At 40.6% G+C, this 15,561-nt stretch overlaps 1 protein-coding gene across 15 annotated transcripts in view; it reads right to left on the bottom strand.

The window, feature by feature from the left end:
• Positions 1-15,561, bottom strand: part of kiaa1109 (KIAA1109 ortholog) — a 153,708-nt gene that overhangs the window by 37,498 nt on the left and 100,649 nt on the right. For 8 of the 15 annotated variants that reach the window (XM_034210023.1, XM_034210028.1, XM_034210026.1 and 5 more), the window contains 12 exons: positions 15,031-15,143; positions 13,857-13,947; positions 13,449-13,508; positions 11,083-11,354; positions 10,374-10,589; positions 9,591-9,771; positions 8,748-8,937; positions 7,547-7,708; positions 7,296-7,435; positions 6,012-6,207; positions 4,136-4,336; positions 3,172-3,348 (listed from right to left, as the gene is read on the bottom strand). In XM_034210023.1, coding sequence (XP_034065914.1) covers positions 3,172-3,348; positions 4,136-4,336; positions 6,012-6,207; positions 7,296-7,435; positions 7,547-7,708; positions 8,748-8,937; positions 9,591-9,771; positions 10,374-10,589; positions 11,083-11,354; positions 13,449-13,508; positions 13,857-13,947; positions 15,031-15,143 — 1,999 coding nt within the window. The remainder of the gene's footprint in view (positions 1-3,171; positions 3,349-4,135; positions 4,337-6,011; positions 6,208-7,295; positions 7,436-7,546; positions 7,709-8,747; positions 8,938-9,590; positions 9,772-10,373; positions 10,590-11,082; positions 11,355-13,448; positions 13,509-13,856; positions 13,948-15,030; positions 15,144-15,561) is intronic. The other 7 variants (XM_034210037.1, XM_034210036.1, XM_034210027.1 and 4 more) reach the window with 5 other exon arrangements.

Genomic DNA, 15,561 nt, shown 5'->3' on the forward strand with positions numbered 1-15,561 from the left:
TTTGGCTGATGCAGAGCGTAGTGCACGCGCTGGGGTGTACGGTTTAACCATGTCCTGGATGTAGGAAGGGCCAGATCCATTCGCAGCATGGTATGCAAGTACCAGTGTCTTGAAGTGGATTCTAGCAGTTACCGGAAGCCAGTGAAGGGAGCGGAGGAGCGGAGTGGTGTGGGAGAATTTAGGAAGGTTGAAGACCAGACGAGCCGCTGCATTCTGGATGAGCTGCAGAGGTCGGATGGCACATGCAGGTAGACCAGCCAGGAGGGAGTTGCAGTAGTCTAGGCGTGAGGTGACGAGAGCCTGGACCAGAACCTGAGTCGCTTTCTGAGTCAGCTGGGGACGTATCTTCCTGATGTTGTAAAGCGTGTATCTGCAGCAACGGGTTGTAGCAGCGATGTTTGCAGTGAAGGACAGGTTGTTATCTAGGGTCACACCCAGATTCCTTGCAGTCTGAGTCGGGGAAACAACTGAGGTGCCGATGTTGATTGTTAGGTCAAGAGTGGGACAATCTTTTCCCGGAAGAAAGAGCAGCTCAGTCTTGTCAAGGTTGAGCTTGAGGTGGTGAGCAGACATCCACTGAGAGATGTCAGCTAGACAAGCAGAGATGCGTGCAACGACCTGGGTCTCTGAGCGGGGAAAGGACAGAATTAATTGGGTGTCGTCAGCGTAGCAGTGGTAAGAAAAACCATGCGGTCTAATGACTGATCCGAGCGAGTTTGTGTACAGGGAGAAGAGGAGGGGACCAAGAACAGAGCCCTGAGGGACCCCCGTAGTTAATTGACAAGGGTCGGACTCAGACCCTCTCCAAGTCACCCTGTAGGTACGGTCTTTCAGGTATGAGGTGAGGAGGGAAAGTGCAGAGCCTGAAACTCCAAGTTTTTGGAGAGTGCGAAGGAGGATCTGATGATTCACCGTGTCGAATGCAGCAGACAGGTCCAACAGGATGATGACAGAGGAGAAGGATGCAGTTTTAGCAGTGTGCAGTTCCTCCGTGACAGCAATGAGAGCAGTTTCTGCGGAGTGACCTGCCTTGAAACCAGACTGGTGCGGATCCAGAAGGTTGTTCTGATTGAGATAACAGGAGAGTTGTTTAAAGACAGCGCGTTCAAGTGATTTAGACAGGAACGGGAGGAGAGAGACAGGCCTGTAGTTTATAACATCAGACGGGTTGAGAGTGGGTTTCTTTAGGAGAGGGTTTACTCTTGCCTCCTTGAGACTGTTTGGAAAGTGACCAGAAGTTAGAGAAGTGTTGATGAAGTGGGTGAGAAACGGTAGAATATCAGGAGCGATAGTCTGAAGGAGGTTTGAAGGGATAGGGTCCAGAGGACAGGTGGTAGGGCGGGCAGAGGTAATGAGGGTAAGAACCTCACTTGGAGAGAGAGGGGAAAAGGAGGTAAGTGTGTTGGTGGAAGGAGGGTCTGGTGACCCAGCGGTGAGTAAAGGTGAGTCAGAAAAAGAAGAGCGAATATCATCAACCTTTTTTTCAAAGTGGGTAACAAAGTCGCTTGACAGAAGTGAGGAGGGGGGAGGGGCTTTTGGAGGGTCCAAGAGGGTGGAGTAGATGGAAAATAGTTGTTTAGGATTGGAATAGGAAGATTGGATCTTATCTTGAAAGAAAGTGCTTTTTGCCTGAGAGATCGAAGCAGAGAAAGAGGAGAGGAGAGCTTGATAAATTAGGAGGTCGTCACGGTGTTTGGATTTCCACCATTTCCGCTCTGCTGCCCTAAGGACGGTTCTATTAGCACGCAGTGCATCATTTAGCCAGGGAGCAGGAGGGGACTGACGAGCCTGCCGAGATGTGAGAGGACAGAGCGAGTCCAGAGTGGATGAGAGAGTAGAGAGGAGAGTTTCTGCAGCAGAGTTTGGAGGCAGGAGATGGAACGAATCAGAGGAAGGGAGGGCTGAGAGCACCGACGAGGGAAAGGTAGAGGGGGAGAGGGAGCGAAGGTTACTGATGACTGATTTTAAATGCCATTTTCCTAATGTCTTTCATTTTTTGTAAAGCACTTTGAATGGCCTTGTGTTGAAAAGTGCTATATAAATAAACTTTCCTTGCCTTGTTGAACATCATTGAATAAATACCACCATTTTTGTATAGTGTTGTATAAATTGATATTGGACTATGCTAATCCTATGTTTCCATGCAATTTCGACAGTGACGTCACAGGGGCCTTTTTAAAAGTTTAAATATCTTCCACTCTAAGTGCTCTGAGCGGCCGCACAAAAATGGCGGCGCACTCGGTGGGAAAAAAAGACGCTGGAGCTGCGCTTTACCATGAGGATAACGATGATAGCATGCACTCTCATTGGATTCAAATAAAAAAAGGCTCTCAGAAAAAGGCGAGGTAACACGGGAGCTAATCTATTCTTCTGTTATAAGTGCTATAGGTAATAGGGCATGTAAAGGCCAACAATAGTTTTTAACTACAGAATGGAGCTGCTGGAAGTCTTCAAGTTTGGAACATAACAAGTCTTTGACAGTGTAAACTTATAGTTGAGTCATTTTGTAACTGCGTTTTAGTATTTAAAAGCAGTGTTACAGCATCAAACCTACTTTTGAATCAGCAAGTCGTGGGAGATCAGTTGAGATGTAATTTGGATGGAAATAGCCTGTGGTGATGCTGTAATTTACTGAATAAACTCTTTCAAGCTCTACCTGTGATTACATTGGGTCCTACAGACAACATATTATACTTAACATGAACACCTTCACCATCTATGCCTTTGCAAATGTGTCTTTATGCAGTGTAGAGACAAGCCCCTTGAACAAATTATGTCAAGACCTTCATTTTGTGCAACATAGCCTCCATAATAACACACTAGGAGAAAGGCACGGAAAAATTATGATAGGAGATTTCAGTGGAATTTGTACTTGTCAAATTGCAGACGTGGCAGATTTGAAAGGATTACGATCCCAGACAACCTCAGGAAGTACTCCAGACTTGTAATATATTTCATATCCCTTAAATCCATGCCAAGTATCTTTGTCTGTTATATATCACTTCAAAACAGGTTTATGCATTTCCTTCACTTTTCCTGGTAATTTATCTTCCCCTCCAGGAAATGTACGTTTTCCAATTCAAGTCAAAATATTTCAAGACTGAATCTTAAACAGACAACACAGAAACAATCAGTATGATCGCTCTCTCATAGAGAAAGCTTGACGTGTACCTGAGATGTTGATAAGGGTGGTGTCCATTTTGCCGCCTTTAGCAGGAATGAAGCTTTCGATGAAGGTGGGGCCTCCGGTACGCCTGATCCTTGATAAGCTGACCTTCACAAACTCCAGGTTGATACTCAGAGAGTCTTTTCTTCCCGTTACTGAAGACGGCTCCTCATCTACTGTACCTTCAGGGAAAGGGAAATAATCATGAAGATAACTCGTCTAATTACCAACTCTAAACTTATTGTTTCTACAATTATTTGTCTTTTTTACCTTTATTAATTATATAGCTGTATAGCCAGGTTACTGCGTTAAGGACACACGATAGCACCAGATCAAGCACAACCTTAGTTGCCATATGGTGACACTATGAATGTTTCTTACTAAGTGAAATGAACCAGAAGTAGCTAAACGGCAGCTATAAAAAGAGCTGTTAGAATTCTCGAGATAATAGGAAAGGAGCTTTAATGCTTCAAACCCACATTTTCTTGCGTCTGCAACATTTATCGGACACGCCATTCGGCCGTCCGTCTTGTCCCGTAACTTGCTCATAAGTTTAGAACTTTCAACAATATGTTAAACAAACAGGTGACTTATAAATGTTATGCTAATTACTGTAAGATGATCAAATGGAGTCAACATTTCACAGTGTTTGTGTGTTTGATAAGCAATTTTGTTATTTTAGAATATTACCAAGATATTTTCGCTGTTGTCAACTTTTATTAACCCTGCCTTAAACAGCACAATAAGAACGCAAGGTGTGAAGTATTTAGAACCCCCGTTGCATCTTTCCCTAACCCTATGACATTTTTCACAGAGGTTAAGGAAAAGACATAGGAGCTGAATTCTTTTTTGACAGCCTTGATCTAGCAGGTTTGTACATCATATCCACAATGAAAGAGGACACTGCAGCACTGTGTTATTAGCACATTAGAATGTTACAACATGTTTTACCCCTCTCTCCTTCCATACCTAATGGCCCTGGGCCCGGAGGCAGCCCTGTGACTGCAGATTTCTGCTTTCCGGCGCCGTAGGGGTGGAACACGTAGAGGGAGAAGTCAGACATGCAGGCAGTGAAGCTGAGGCCTGAGGAGTTACTGGGGGGGGCGGTGAGGTCCGACTGGCTGCTGCTGTGGCGGCTCCTGCCCAGAGGGCTCCCCAGCAACGGGGAAGCTGGATGGAAGAAGACAACGTTAGACATGCAGTCACACTCACAAGGCATTCATTGAATGAATAATAACAAAGATTATCACATTTCATGTCATTAGTTGCTTTTATCTACATCATCTTACATGAACATTCATAGCATTTTCTTCGATGTTTCACTATGGGGTGCACATGAGGAATCATCTCACTCATGCTACTCTTAGAACCGGGATTATGCAAGTAACCTAAGGTTACTAGTGTTGGAACAATTAATCACATTTTATACTTGTAAAAGTAGCAAAACTAAAAGTGTAAAATACTCTGTTACAAGTAGAAGTTCTTCATTCAAATCTTATAGTACATCATTATTGGCATCACATGCTTACAATATACTTAAGTACTTCAAATTCTGAAGAAAATAAATCATAACAAGGAATAACTAATTAAATCACAGTATGATCCTAATATATTTTCCAATGATAATCAAAATAATGTTTCAGTAATGATAATATATAGTAATGATAATTCCCTCCAATTTTGATCATGTTATTGCAATATCAGAAAAAAATAATAGTAATGAGTTATTTTAGTCCAAATAATGCAACCCTAGTGTCTTTGCAGACATTAACCGGAAAGGGCGACCTGTGTGATGGGAAGAGACATCTAGCAAATAGAATTACCGCTCATTACCATTGGCCAACTGAGATCTCTGAGAGTGTGACGTTAACCTATATATGACAGCCAGGTGTCATCTGTATTTCACATTAATGATACATTTTGATAAAGGATATGAGGAAGATAAACAGAGTAGAAATCCAAAAGTGCTAAAAGTGAATAAATCGCATGAAATTAATGTCATTTTATTTTGGCTTTAGAACTAAACTTGCAACAAGACAGACTGGAGAGCAAAGTAATGAAAGGATGTGAACAAGCTGTGAGCAACATTAAGTCACACAGGGCCCAGACATGGCATGTGGGGGGGGGGGCTAATAGACACGCTCACAATGTGAGAGAGGCTTTCAGAAACTGCTAAAGTGTTTCCCTTACATATTATCTCTGCATACATTAGAGCAGGGGGGTCAAACTCAAATACACAGTGGGCCAAAATAAAAAAATGGGTACTAGTCGAGGGCCGGACTGGTTCAATGTTTATTGCAGAACTTATTGAAATGAACTTATTGCACATATTAAACCTGGAACCAACAAAGCTTAAATTATTGCCTATAAAACAACATTAAACATTAAATAATCAGTTGCATTCATTTCTTATGGCTCTATCTGCAGCTTCTCCAGAGTCATTTCTTATGATTACATTTATCCACAGGCCAACAACAGCTTCAACAAAACTATTTCCCTCAAAGACTAAACCAAACATGCCCTGTTGCCGTGAGAGAGAAAGTGCAGAAGGAAACATCCATTAAACTCAGTGTGCTGCTCTGTGATGCTAGTTCAAGCAGATACTTGGCATCTCATCTTGGGTGCAGGTTCATCAATGTTTGGGCTCAGGCTCTGAGCGGAGGAAACCCTCAGGATTGAGTGAAGGTGTGCGTGCAATATACCGGCGGGCCAGATCTAATAGTAATTAAACATTATCCTGCGGGCCGAAACTAAATCCACCAAGGGCCTGATTTGGCCCCCGGGCCTTGAGTTTGACACATGTGCATTAGAGTGTCACTTTTCCCCAAATACATGCCCTACATACCTTTGCTGGGCGGTGGTTTGGGGATATACTGCCCTGGTGGGGTGGAGGAGGGGGGGTGGGGTGCGTCAGTGGGGTGGGCTCCCGGCGGGGTCTCCAGCTCCCCGCGGTTAGAAGAGAAGACCAGGTCTAAAGAGGGCAGTTTGAGCATACACTCCACCCTGGACATGGGCAGGCAGCTGAAGCGGATCTGAGAGGGCTGCAAACACAAGTGACACATGATGTCAAGTGTGTGACTGCAAGTGGCCTAAATGTATGGCTTTGGAAATAAAAAACAGGACTTGAAGATATTAAATACATCAGAAAAAGAAACCATTACAACTATTCCCATAGCTTACACTCAACTATCTTTAAATAGCTTCCACTTTTAATGAGCTGCAATTGTTGGAACAATTTGAAAGGTAAATGTGGTCTGGAGGACAACCAAGGTGGAAAGTTAGCAGTTTTTATTGGTAGCATTTGTTTGGATGACTCACACATGCCACCCTGAGGACCGGGGTTTTAAAGCAGACTAGAGTTCCTTTTCCTTGCGTTTGTTTCGATATCTCACTAAGGGAGGCGTCTACCTTCGCATTCCTCTGAGGAGTCATCTCACTCATGCTACTCTGAGAACCGTGGTTACGTAAGTAACCTAAAGTTATCAGTATTGGAACAAGTACTCAGATTCATTGTCTCTTTTCATATATATTACTTTGGGAGGCTTTATTTGACCTGACTGGTGTGGGGGTGTCATGGCTGAGGGCAAGTTCCCCGCGAACGACATACAGAAAGACAAGAAATACAATTTAAATAAGCACAACATAATAACCGACTCATAACGGACTGGCTCCCTCCCACAGGGTCTGAGAGCAGCCCAATATGAGAAGAGAGGACCCCTCCTAAAGGTCTGGGGGCGGCCCAAGGCAGAGAATAAAACCAAATAAAGGAAGACGATAAAGCAGAAAATCTGGTATCTATTAATCTTCCTTGGTCAACTGCTTCCCAGGCTTCACAAAACCATAAAGTATAAATGTATTTGTTACATTATTTCATTTAGTTTTTATGATATATATTTATAATTTTTAATTATTAACTTTTTTATATACACACACGTACAAACAAGAACATGCCTCTGGTCAGTTATTATTATATGAATAAATGAACACAAGCTTAAATTACTCCCCCTTACATCACATTTTGTCTTTACAACTTTGTCTGATTTTTAAAAAGGAAGCCACAATATATGATGAAAATCAAGTTAGATAACTATTAAAAAGGGATAATAAGTCAACATAATCTTGTCAGTACCTGGACTCTGACGTAGACCACCACATCCACAGGGAAGGAGGAGTAGGCGGATGTGGAAGAGGAAACCAGAGAGGTGGTGGATTCCTCCAGCTGCTCCACCGGGTCAAACTGACCCATGTCCTCCTCCTGGGTCGCCACAGCTGGAGGGGGGGGTCACATAAATGTGCAAGAGTTAACGATAAAAGCCAGATACGCAAGAGCAGCATTGCTTTTAGGTTTTAGTATTGTTTTGACTGGCTGCAACAACTGACCTGCGTAGCCTCTCTCCACAGGAGTGATAGGTATGGTCTCCAGAGCTTTCTCCAGGAAGTCCAGCAGACAGGGGCTGATGACCATCTCCTCCGGCAGAGTCTGCAGGGCTACCCAGGCATACAGCTTGGCAGTCTTCACCCCCCCACTGCTCTTACCTTTGGCTGCAAAAACACATGGGATTCTAAATCATCTGCACCTTGGACTATATGTTGTGATTGCTTGAGAAGGTTCATTTAACTTAGGTTTAGATCAAATGGAAGTATTTTTAAACACTTTTTTTCATAGTCTTTGATGTATTCTGTTGGCATCAATATGCATGAGGTAGTTGTTATCTAGGGTGCACCCTGATTTCATGGCCGAACCCTTTGAACCTCACAGCCCAACGGGAGGGTATAGTAAGTCAAGATTTCTTAAATAATGTAGGAATTAGCTTAAACTGAAAAAATCATGTATGATTAATGCTTCTGTCAGAATCAAGCTAGATAATTCTCTTGATTTTGCATATTTTGTTTAAATGTGTACAAAAATAAACTCCTGCATGAACACTTAAAAACGTAGGAGCAAGAAGTACTCTGAGAACCAGGGTTACTCAAGTGACCTAAAGTTACCAGTGATGGGTTTTACTGCTGGGTATTTCAACCTATAACTGAATGGCAATGTTTATTTTTTCGTTTTATAAATATCTCTTCTAGAAAATGTTAAATCTTTAAAGTAAATAAAGCTGTAAAATAAATGTAGTGGAGTAAAAAGTACAATGCTTGCTGCAAAACTGTAGATTAGAAGTACAAAGTCACTACAAATTAAAATATTCAGGTAAGCACAATTACCTCAAAGTTTTACTTAAGACTTGCTCTGTATATAAATAATAATAAAAATATATCCACTCATATCTGTATTTATGTACAGCTATGTACTTCTATTTAGCTACTTAGTGTTTTAATTGTATTGTTTTATTTGTATTCATTCATTGCACCTTCATTTTCCTAATAAAAAGGTCTATCTTGTGTTATTTTATCTTAAGTACAATACTTGAGAAAATGTTCTTCACTACATTCAACCACTGATTACATTAGGATGCATGCATTTCATTGGTCTTCTTTAGGATGTCAAATCATCACTGCAGAGTGCTGAGGCACTCTAGTGTCGGTGATTACAGACGGTTCTAGGGCATGCAGTGTAAAATGAGGGAATGCTCAGTACCTGATGGAATAGGTGGGGGCGGGGGAGGTAGGAGCGAGTTAGTCTTGCTTTGTTCTGCATTGGGAGGGTTGGGAGGGCTGATATCTTTCATACCATACAGCTTCGACTCTTTGGAGAGAGTGCGGGGGAGGGAGGATCCCCGGGAGGCGTTGGGCGACTCTGTCTTCAGCATCTTGGAGTTGTAGTGCAACTGAGGGGAAGGATAAAGCCAAAATTCATAATTTAAAGAGGACATATTATGCTCCTTTCAGGTTCATATGTGTAGTTTGTGCTTTTACTCTGACATTTGCATGCTTTAATGTTCAAAAAGCTCTTTATTTTTCTCATCCTGCCTGTGCTGCAGCACCTCTTTCACCGTCTGTCTGAAACCAGAGCCCAGTCTGCTCTGATTGGTTAGCTGGCCGGCTCTGTTGTGATTCGTCAACTGCTTAGAGATGTGTCATAAATATCCCTCTCTTAGCATATCGTGTACAATTTGTCCGAGCGCTAGCCAATAGAAGCGCAAATGTAACATAGTGATGTCACAATGTTATGGAAATAAACAAAGGAGTCTAATGGACCAACTACACGTATGGACAACATGTTTTAAACGTTTCCAAATATCTGACTGTGACACGATACTACAATGTCAAACTGCTAGAATTATTTTTTTTTTACTTTGAAAAAAGTTTATAAAAATGATATTAAACAAATAAAAACATGATCCCTACAACATACTTTCTATACATTTTTTTAATTTATTTTAGACATTGAACTAAATCCATTTGTATTGCTAAAATAACAACATCTTTGGAATTCAAATAGCAACTTGTGGAAGACTTTGAGGTGGAGAGAGAAGCTGACCTTAACGTCTACTCCTGGAATGTAGAAGACTGTGGTCTCCATGTCGTTGGATTTGGTCTGCAGGGTGGAGGGACACTTTTTCCCGGCTAGCAGGTGGGTGGTGGAGGTGTAGGTGGGCTGCAGCTTCTTCTTCTTAGGGGGAGACTCCTGGTCCAGACTCCTGAGGCTGTGATCACAGCTCCTACAGAAAAGTTCTATTGAGTTGTCTTATTTATCTCTACAATGGATACGCTTCATCTTCCTTGGATTTCATAATGTCGATAGCACACGTCGAAAAAAGTAGGAAAAGTTAGTCAGACTTCCTGTTTTCCTCGGGTCCTATTTGACCCTGACAATGTTTTTATGTTGGAATAAGGGGTAATTTCATGTAATTGCCACAAAAAGATGGTTTCATACTAAGTTCTTAAGGTTTCCAAGAAAACTCAATGATCATTACTTGCATAAAATGTGGGGTGTTTTATTTATACTAATAGCATCTGGTGTTATTATGTGCTCTCATTTGAATGAGTTTCAAAACAGAATCCTAACTAAACGTTGACGTATACAAGTCTGTGATCATTCATAATGACATGTTCCTCTAATGTTAAGTATAGTCCAAATAATTCACTATTTTTGCCTATTTTTTATCTAAAAAATGTGGTTTTGTTCAGAGTAATTTGATCATTGGTTTAAAAGGTGTTACCCAGATTTGGGTGATGAATGATTTATACAGTATATATACTGTATATGCTTCAGTATAAACCACTATAACAGTTGTTTATAAAAATGTGCATTAAATCGTACCTCCTGAGGGCAATGTCCTCGTGCTCTGGCTGCTGAGTGGTGGGGTGAAGGACACACTTCCCACTTTCGATCTCCACGCGGATATCCAGCTCAAAGTCAATGTTTCTCTCGGTTGTCGGGCCGCTGAAGCTGCGGTTGGCGGCGGTGCTCGGCCAGCGCTCGCTGAACAGCTGACTCACAGCAGAGAAACCCGAGGGCTTCCTGTGAGAAGCTTGGCTGAGGAGAGAGAAGAAGGGCAATGTTTGGAAGAGAAGCTTGTTTCGTAACACAAAAGAAACCAGAAAAGAAGAGCTTTCATGCAAAAGAGTGGTGGAATATGGCTGAAAGTAAGGTCTGCGGCAGGATAATCGCCACAGATGAACACTTTTATGAATTTTGTAGCATCAATGCAATTGCCGGAAGTATCAAACTAACGTTAGGCTTAAAGGTGGCTAATGTTCGAATGTTGGCAACTACCATTTTAATGACACATAGAAGCTTGGAAAATTAAAGAGTGGGATATTAACATACATTTGTTATGTTGTAAAACAAAAGTTGTGTTAACCACAGACCTTATTGCCTTATATCAAGACAAAAACACTTAAACACAAAAATAAGGGAACCGGAAGTGCTAAAATGCAAACTTCCGGGTTTAAGGACTCATTCCTGCAACACTATAAAGTAACCTAATGGTGCCTCATTTCATCTAACACTCATCACAACAACTCACAAAGGCCTGCGGAAGCTCGGTGGTTTTTCCCGCTCAAACTCGTCCTCCTTCTCGGAGTCTTCGGAGGAGGATGAGGACAGGTCGTCGCGCCTCATGTCGTCATGCTGGAATGGAAGTACGGGTGAGAAGACAGCGGGGGTGCCAGGGGCACTGAAAACTGAGTGATTGCCCTCCATAACGGATGGAGAATGGAGAGGATGGAGGTGATGATGAGGGTGGGATGGCTCGTCGACGGTGACCGACAACAGGTCCACCTCTGTCTCCTCAGGAAACTTCAGAAGAGGACAGAGTCAAGCTCACACAGGAAGTTCTTTCTACTTAAAAACATGTCTTAAGTAGGAAGGGAACCACGTGGTTAACACTTTGAAGGAGGTAGTGTTCTGGTTATTGGACCACTAGGGTTTGTTTTTTAAATGAAGTAGTTTATCTTTAAATACTAAAATTGGATTATAATGTCAAATGTTTCTGTTTCCAAAAGTCCTCTTTTCTGGTTTGTATGGTTAGGGTTGGACAGTTCATTTGATGAAGTGAAGATTTCCGTCGCCAAACCGAGTTTATTTTGAGGTTTATTGAAGTTACACATGACCTGTTAGTCCAATTAGGCAAGTGAGAGTAGTTCTGTAGGTCCGTAGCATCTGGTAAAACTCATCTAGAACATCTTCAATAAACCTCAAACTCAACTGGATATAGTGACTGGTATCTTCTGTATTGTGTTTACGCACAATCACTACAACCAACTATCTGTGTGTTGACGACAACCAGCAAAGAGGACATAGGGACACGGAAAAATTCCCCCTGCATTTAATCAATGCCACCTAGTTTCCAAAATAATATTGCAAGATACAACATTTAAATACAAAGACAAAAAACACCATAAGTGGTTCCTAGTTGTATGACATGTCCAATGAGAGAACACTACCCGCCTGCAACAGTTCCCAGATAAGATGAGAGCTCATGCACTGAATTAAAGACAAACAGGAAGAATAGGTACACATCTGTCTCAAGAGAGGGACAGTGGAAAGATGCCCAAGAAAGTTTTACAGGTCTTATATCCTTAATGACCGCTGGAAAAAACCCAATCGACAACCAACAGAAGAGGGGTATTGACTGAAAGTCGGTTAAAAGTCTAGAAATGTTTGCTGAATGCCTCTGAAACTAATCAAATGTTCAAATGTTCAAATGTTCAAATGTTTCCGAGCATCAACAGTATTTGTCTTTTTGGTGGTTTCTTTTCACTGACGGAGAGTATGTGGGTGTTTAAGGCCAAATGACCATGAAAACACGAACACCTGAGGTGAACTCGGTCATGTGGCCTCAAGCAGAGTGAGACCGGGTCATTATTAGAGAGTGAATATTGGAGGAGTTGAGTAATGAAAACAATTTGATCATTTCAGCAAGAATTTTACAGAAATGTAAGGACTGGCTTATCTAAAGCCAGTTGAGTAGCACGTGAAATGTTTTAGCTCTATGAAACCTGATGTACTTATATGATTCTGTTTTCTTCAAGGTTGTATTTTGTTGGTCGAACGCACTTATTGTAAGTCGCTTTGGATAAAAGCGTCAGCTAAATGCAATGTAATGTAATCAGGGCAGGGAACTGAATGACCTAACTGAGCAGTTTCATAAAATAAATGATCGGAAGTTTTCCTTGCTAGTAGACGATATGACTTTGTTTGTTTTTTTGTCAAGTTCAACATCACGAAATTGCCAAAGATCAGGGTAAGAAAACAGTCAAATTCAGTTATGATAGTTAATTATTTTTATATATTCAGTTTTTATTTAGAATTTTTCGGGAAGACAAACAAAGACAGTTTTTGTGTTTCTTTTGAGTTTGAATGCAGCGTGTTTTATGTCAATGTAAAATGTACGTTTCTGTCAATGGAGTCTGGTGGCTTTAAAGTGAGCGTATTGATGGAATCTTTTGTACGTTAACACATTGTAATTTCTCCAAATCCTTGTTGAATTTATTTATCATATACATTTAAACATGCGTCTCCTACTAGTCATTTTTACACTATAGAAAGTGTGCGTTTTAGGGGCCAATATGAGGATTATGTGAACAAATTAAATAGCTCATTGTTATATACCTGCCTAATTCTATTATAGCTTGTTTTAATGCGTATTATCTTGGTTTTTTAGTAGTTGTTTTTTAATTGAATGCCCAAGATACATGCAGTTGTGACAAACAGCAGCTGATTCAGAGCTTCACCATGCAGAGCTGTTAGAAAAATCCCTCCATACATTAGAGGTTGAAAATGTGGTTATGTATGTTTTGATTTTGCATTTTAGAAGAGAAGAGGAAACAGAAGTATTTGTTGGCGTTGGTTATTTTTGATTAGTTCAATTTCAAATTGTCAAGCATATACCTTGAATATCTCTCCAGGACTGATGGGTGAGTTTGCAGCTTCGAAGGCCTGATTATTTATCTTCAATTAAACAAAAATGTACATCCAAAATGAAAAAAAAAAAACTCGGTTCCGCTTTTGAGCCAAATTTGGAGTAAAACTGCAAGAATTCTCAACCAGATGACATACGAGTCCCGCATAATGTAAATATATGGTATGAAGAACATTTACAGTGACACAATGAAGAATGAGATGATGATTTATGAACTCTTTGAGATCAAATATCTACTTTTATCACAGTATTATTGTGGTAAGAACAAATGTGTCAAGATCATACTTCTGCTAGCTAACATATGTGAATGTCTTAAGGCTTACTCGGTTATTTCAAAAATTGGGGATTCATAGGAGAATTTTTAGAAATGTGTTTACCGTGTCCTGGATGTTGAAGGTGACCCGGGGTCCAGGAGAGGAGGCATCCACGCGCAAATCTGGTAGATCATCCAGATCTCCTATTCTGGAACTATGGACACAGTGACGTGATTTAAAAAAACATGAATACATCTAGAAGCATCGAGAACATCAGAAGATTGTATTTTTTCTCTATACACTGTTTAAGAGTTTATAGCTCTATCCCAATCCAGTGTTTGCATTTTTGAAAGGCTACATTTTTTTGCACATCCTTTCAAATGTAAGTACTGGGTTTCAACTAATTCAAATAATTAATGACACAAATATCAAAACCAATGAGCTTTAAAACTTATATTTTCTTTAAATAATAGGCTAAATACATCACGTTGGTAATGCTAATTAGCTAGCTAGCTGGACACTGCACAAATAGAGATTTAATCAATAATATGTGACGTTAGGAATGCTAGCTACTGTAGCTGGAGAGGCTACGCAAAACCGATATTTTATTAATATTAGGGTAAATACGTGATGTTAGTAATGCCAACTAGCCAACTAGCTAGCTGGTTGGATAGGCCATAACTTTTACTGTAGCCTGGCTGCCCTCAGACTTTACAATATTATTTCAAATTAAAACTGCTTAATGTAGGAGGTTGACTTATATCTTACAGAGATTGAAGCAATGTTATATATTACACTTTCAATTACGTACATACAGTACATGGACCAAAGTAAATACATTTAGATACCCTGAAGTTTTGCCACCTTTAAGCTGTTTTTGTTTTTCATGATGACATTTTTCATTGTTTTACTCTTTATTAAACTCAAGTGGCAGAATTAAATGATACTAGCTCATTTATTTCCAGCTCAGAGTTAATGTTTTCCGGTTTGCTTTAGGTCTTACAGTGTGTCGACTGTTTTAACACAATTACCACATTATTACAGGCATCTGCATAATTACTATAAACAAATGGGAAAAACACTTACTTTCCTCTACACTACATTGTAATTTGTGAGTCATTGCATCCTCTTTGTGAGAAGGTTAATGGGGAAGGTGTTTCAAAACCTGTTGCTCCATCAGCACCAAAGGTTGCCAGGGCTTGTTTGTTTACAGTAAATGCTGGATAAAGCGCCATTGATCGTGTCACTTCCATAATGATGTGACAGCAGGGAAAGTGGCTACTGCTGCCGTTGTTACCTCTGTCTTTCCATCCTTTTCAGAGGGGGGCGACCCGCTGCCGCCGAGATGCTTTTGGAGCGGTTGTAGCTTGGTTTGTAGCCAAGACCCCACTTATCCTTCAGAGAGGCCGCCTGGGGAGGAACAAACACCAAATCAGAAATACATTTCTTTAGCCATTAAGAAGTTGCTCTGAAATCTACCTAGGCTATAAAAGCCTGATGCCTTCTATACAATGTTGGGGAAATTCCTACTTTTGTGGAAAGGAACTAAATATGACCTTGTGAATTAAGTAAGAAAGATATGATTGGATGTGATGTAGCTTCTTATTTAGCAGCTTGAATTTGTGCAATTGAATTTGCTGGAAAACCAAATGTGAATACAAATGTTGAATGCTGGTGTGCTAGGAAGACATCATTGTGCACATACAATGATGTACTATATATACATATATAAATACAAATGAATTAAAACATATTTTTTCAGTACAGATCCCAATGATCTTTTTAATTGGGTTGAGATTTACTATTCAAGAACTATCAATTCCTCCTA

The sequence above is a fragment of the Gymnodraco acuticeps genome, unplaced genomic scaffold (genome assembly GCF_902827175.1).
Source record: "Gymnodraco acuticeps unplaced genomic scaffold, fGymAcu1.1, whole genome shotgun sequence".
Taxonomy (NCBI): domain Eukaryota; kingdom Metazoa; phylum Chordata; class Actinopteri; order Perciformes; family Bathydraconidae; genus Gymnodraco; species Gymnodraco acuticeps.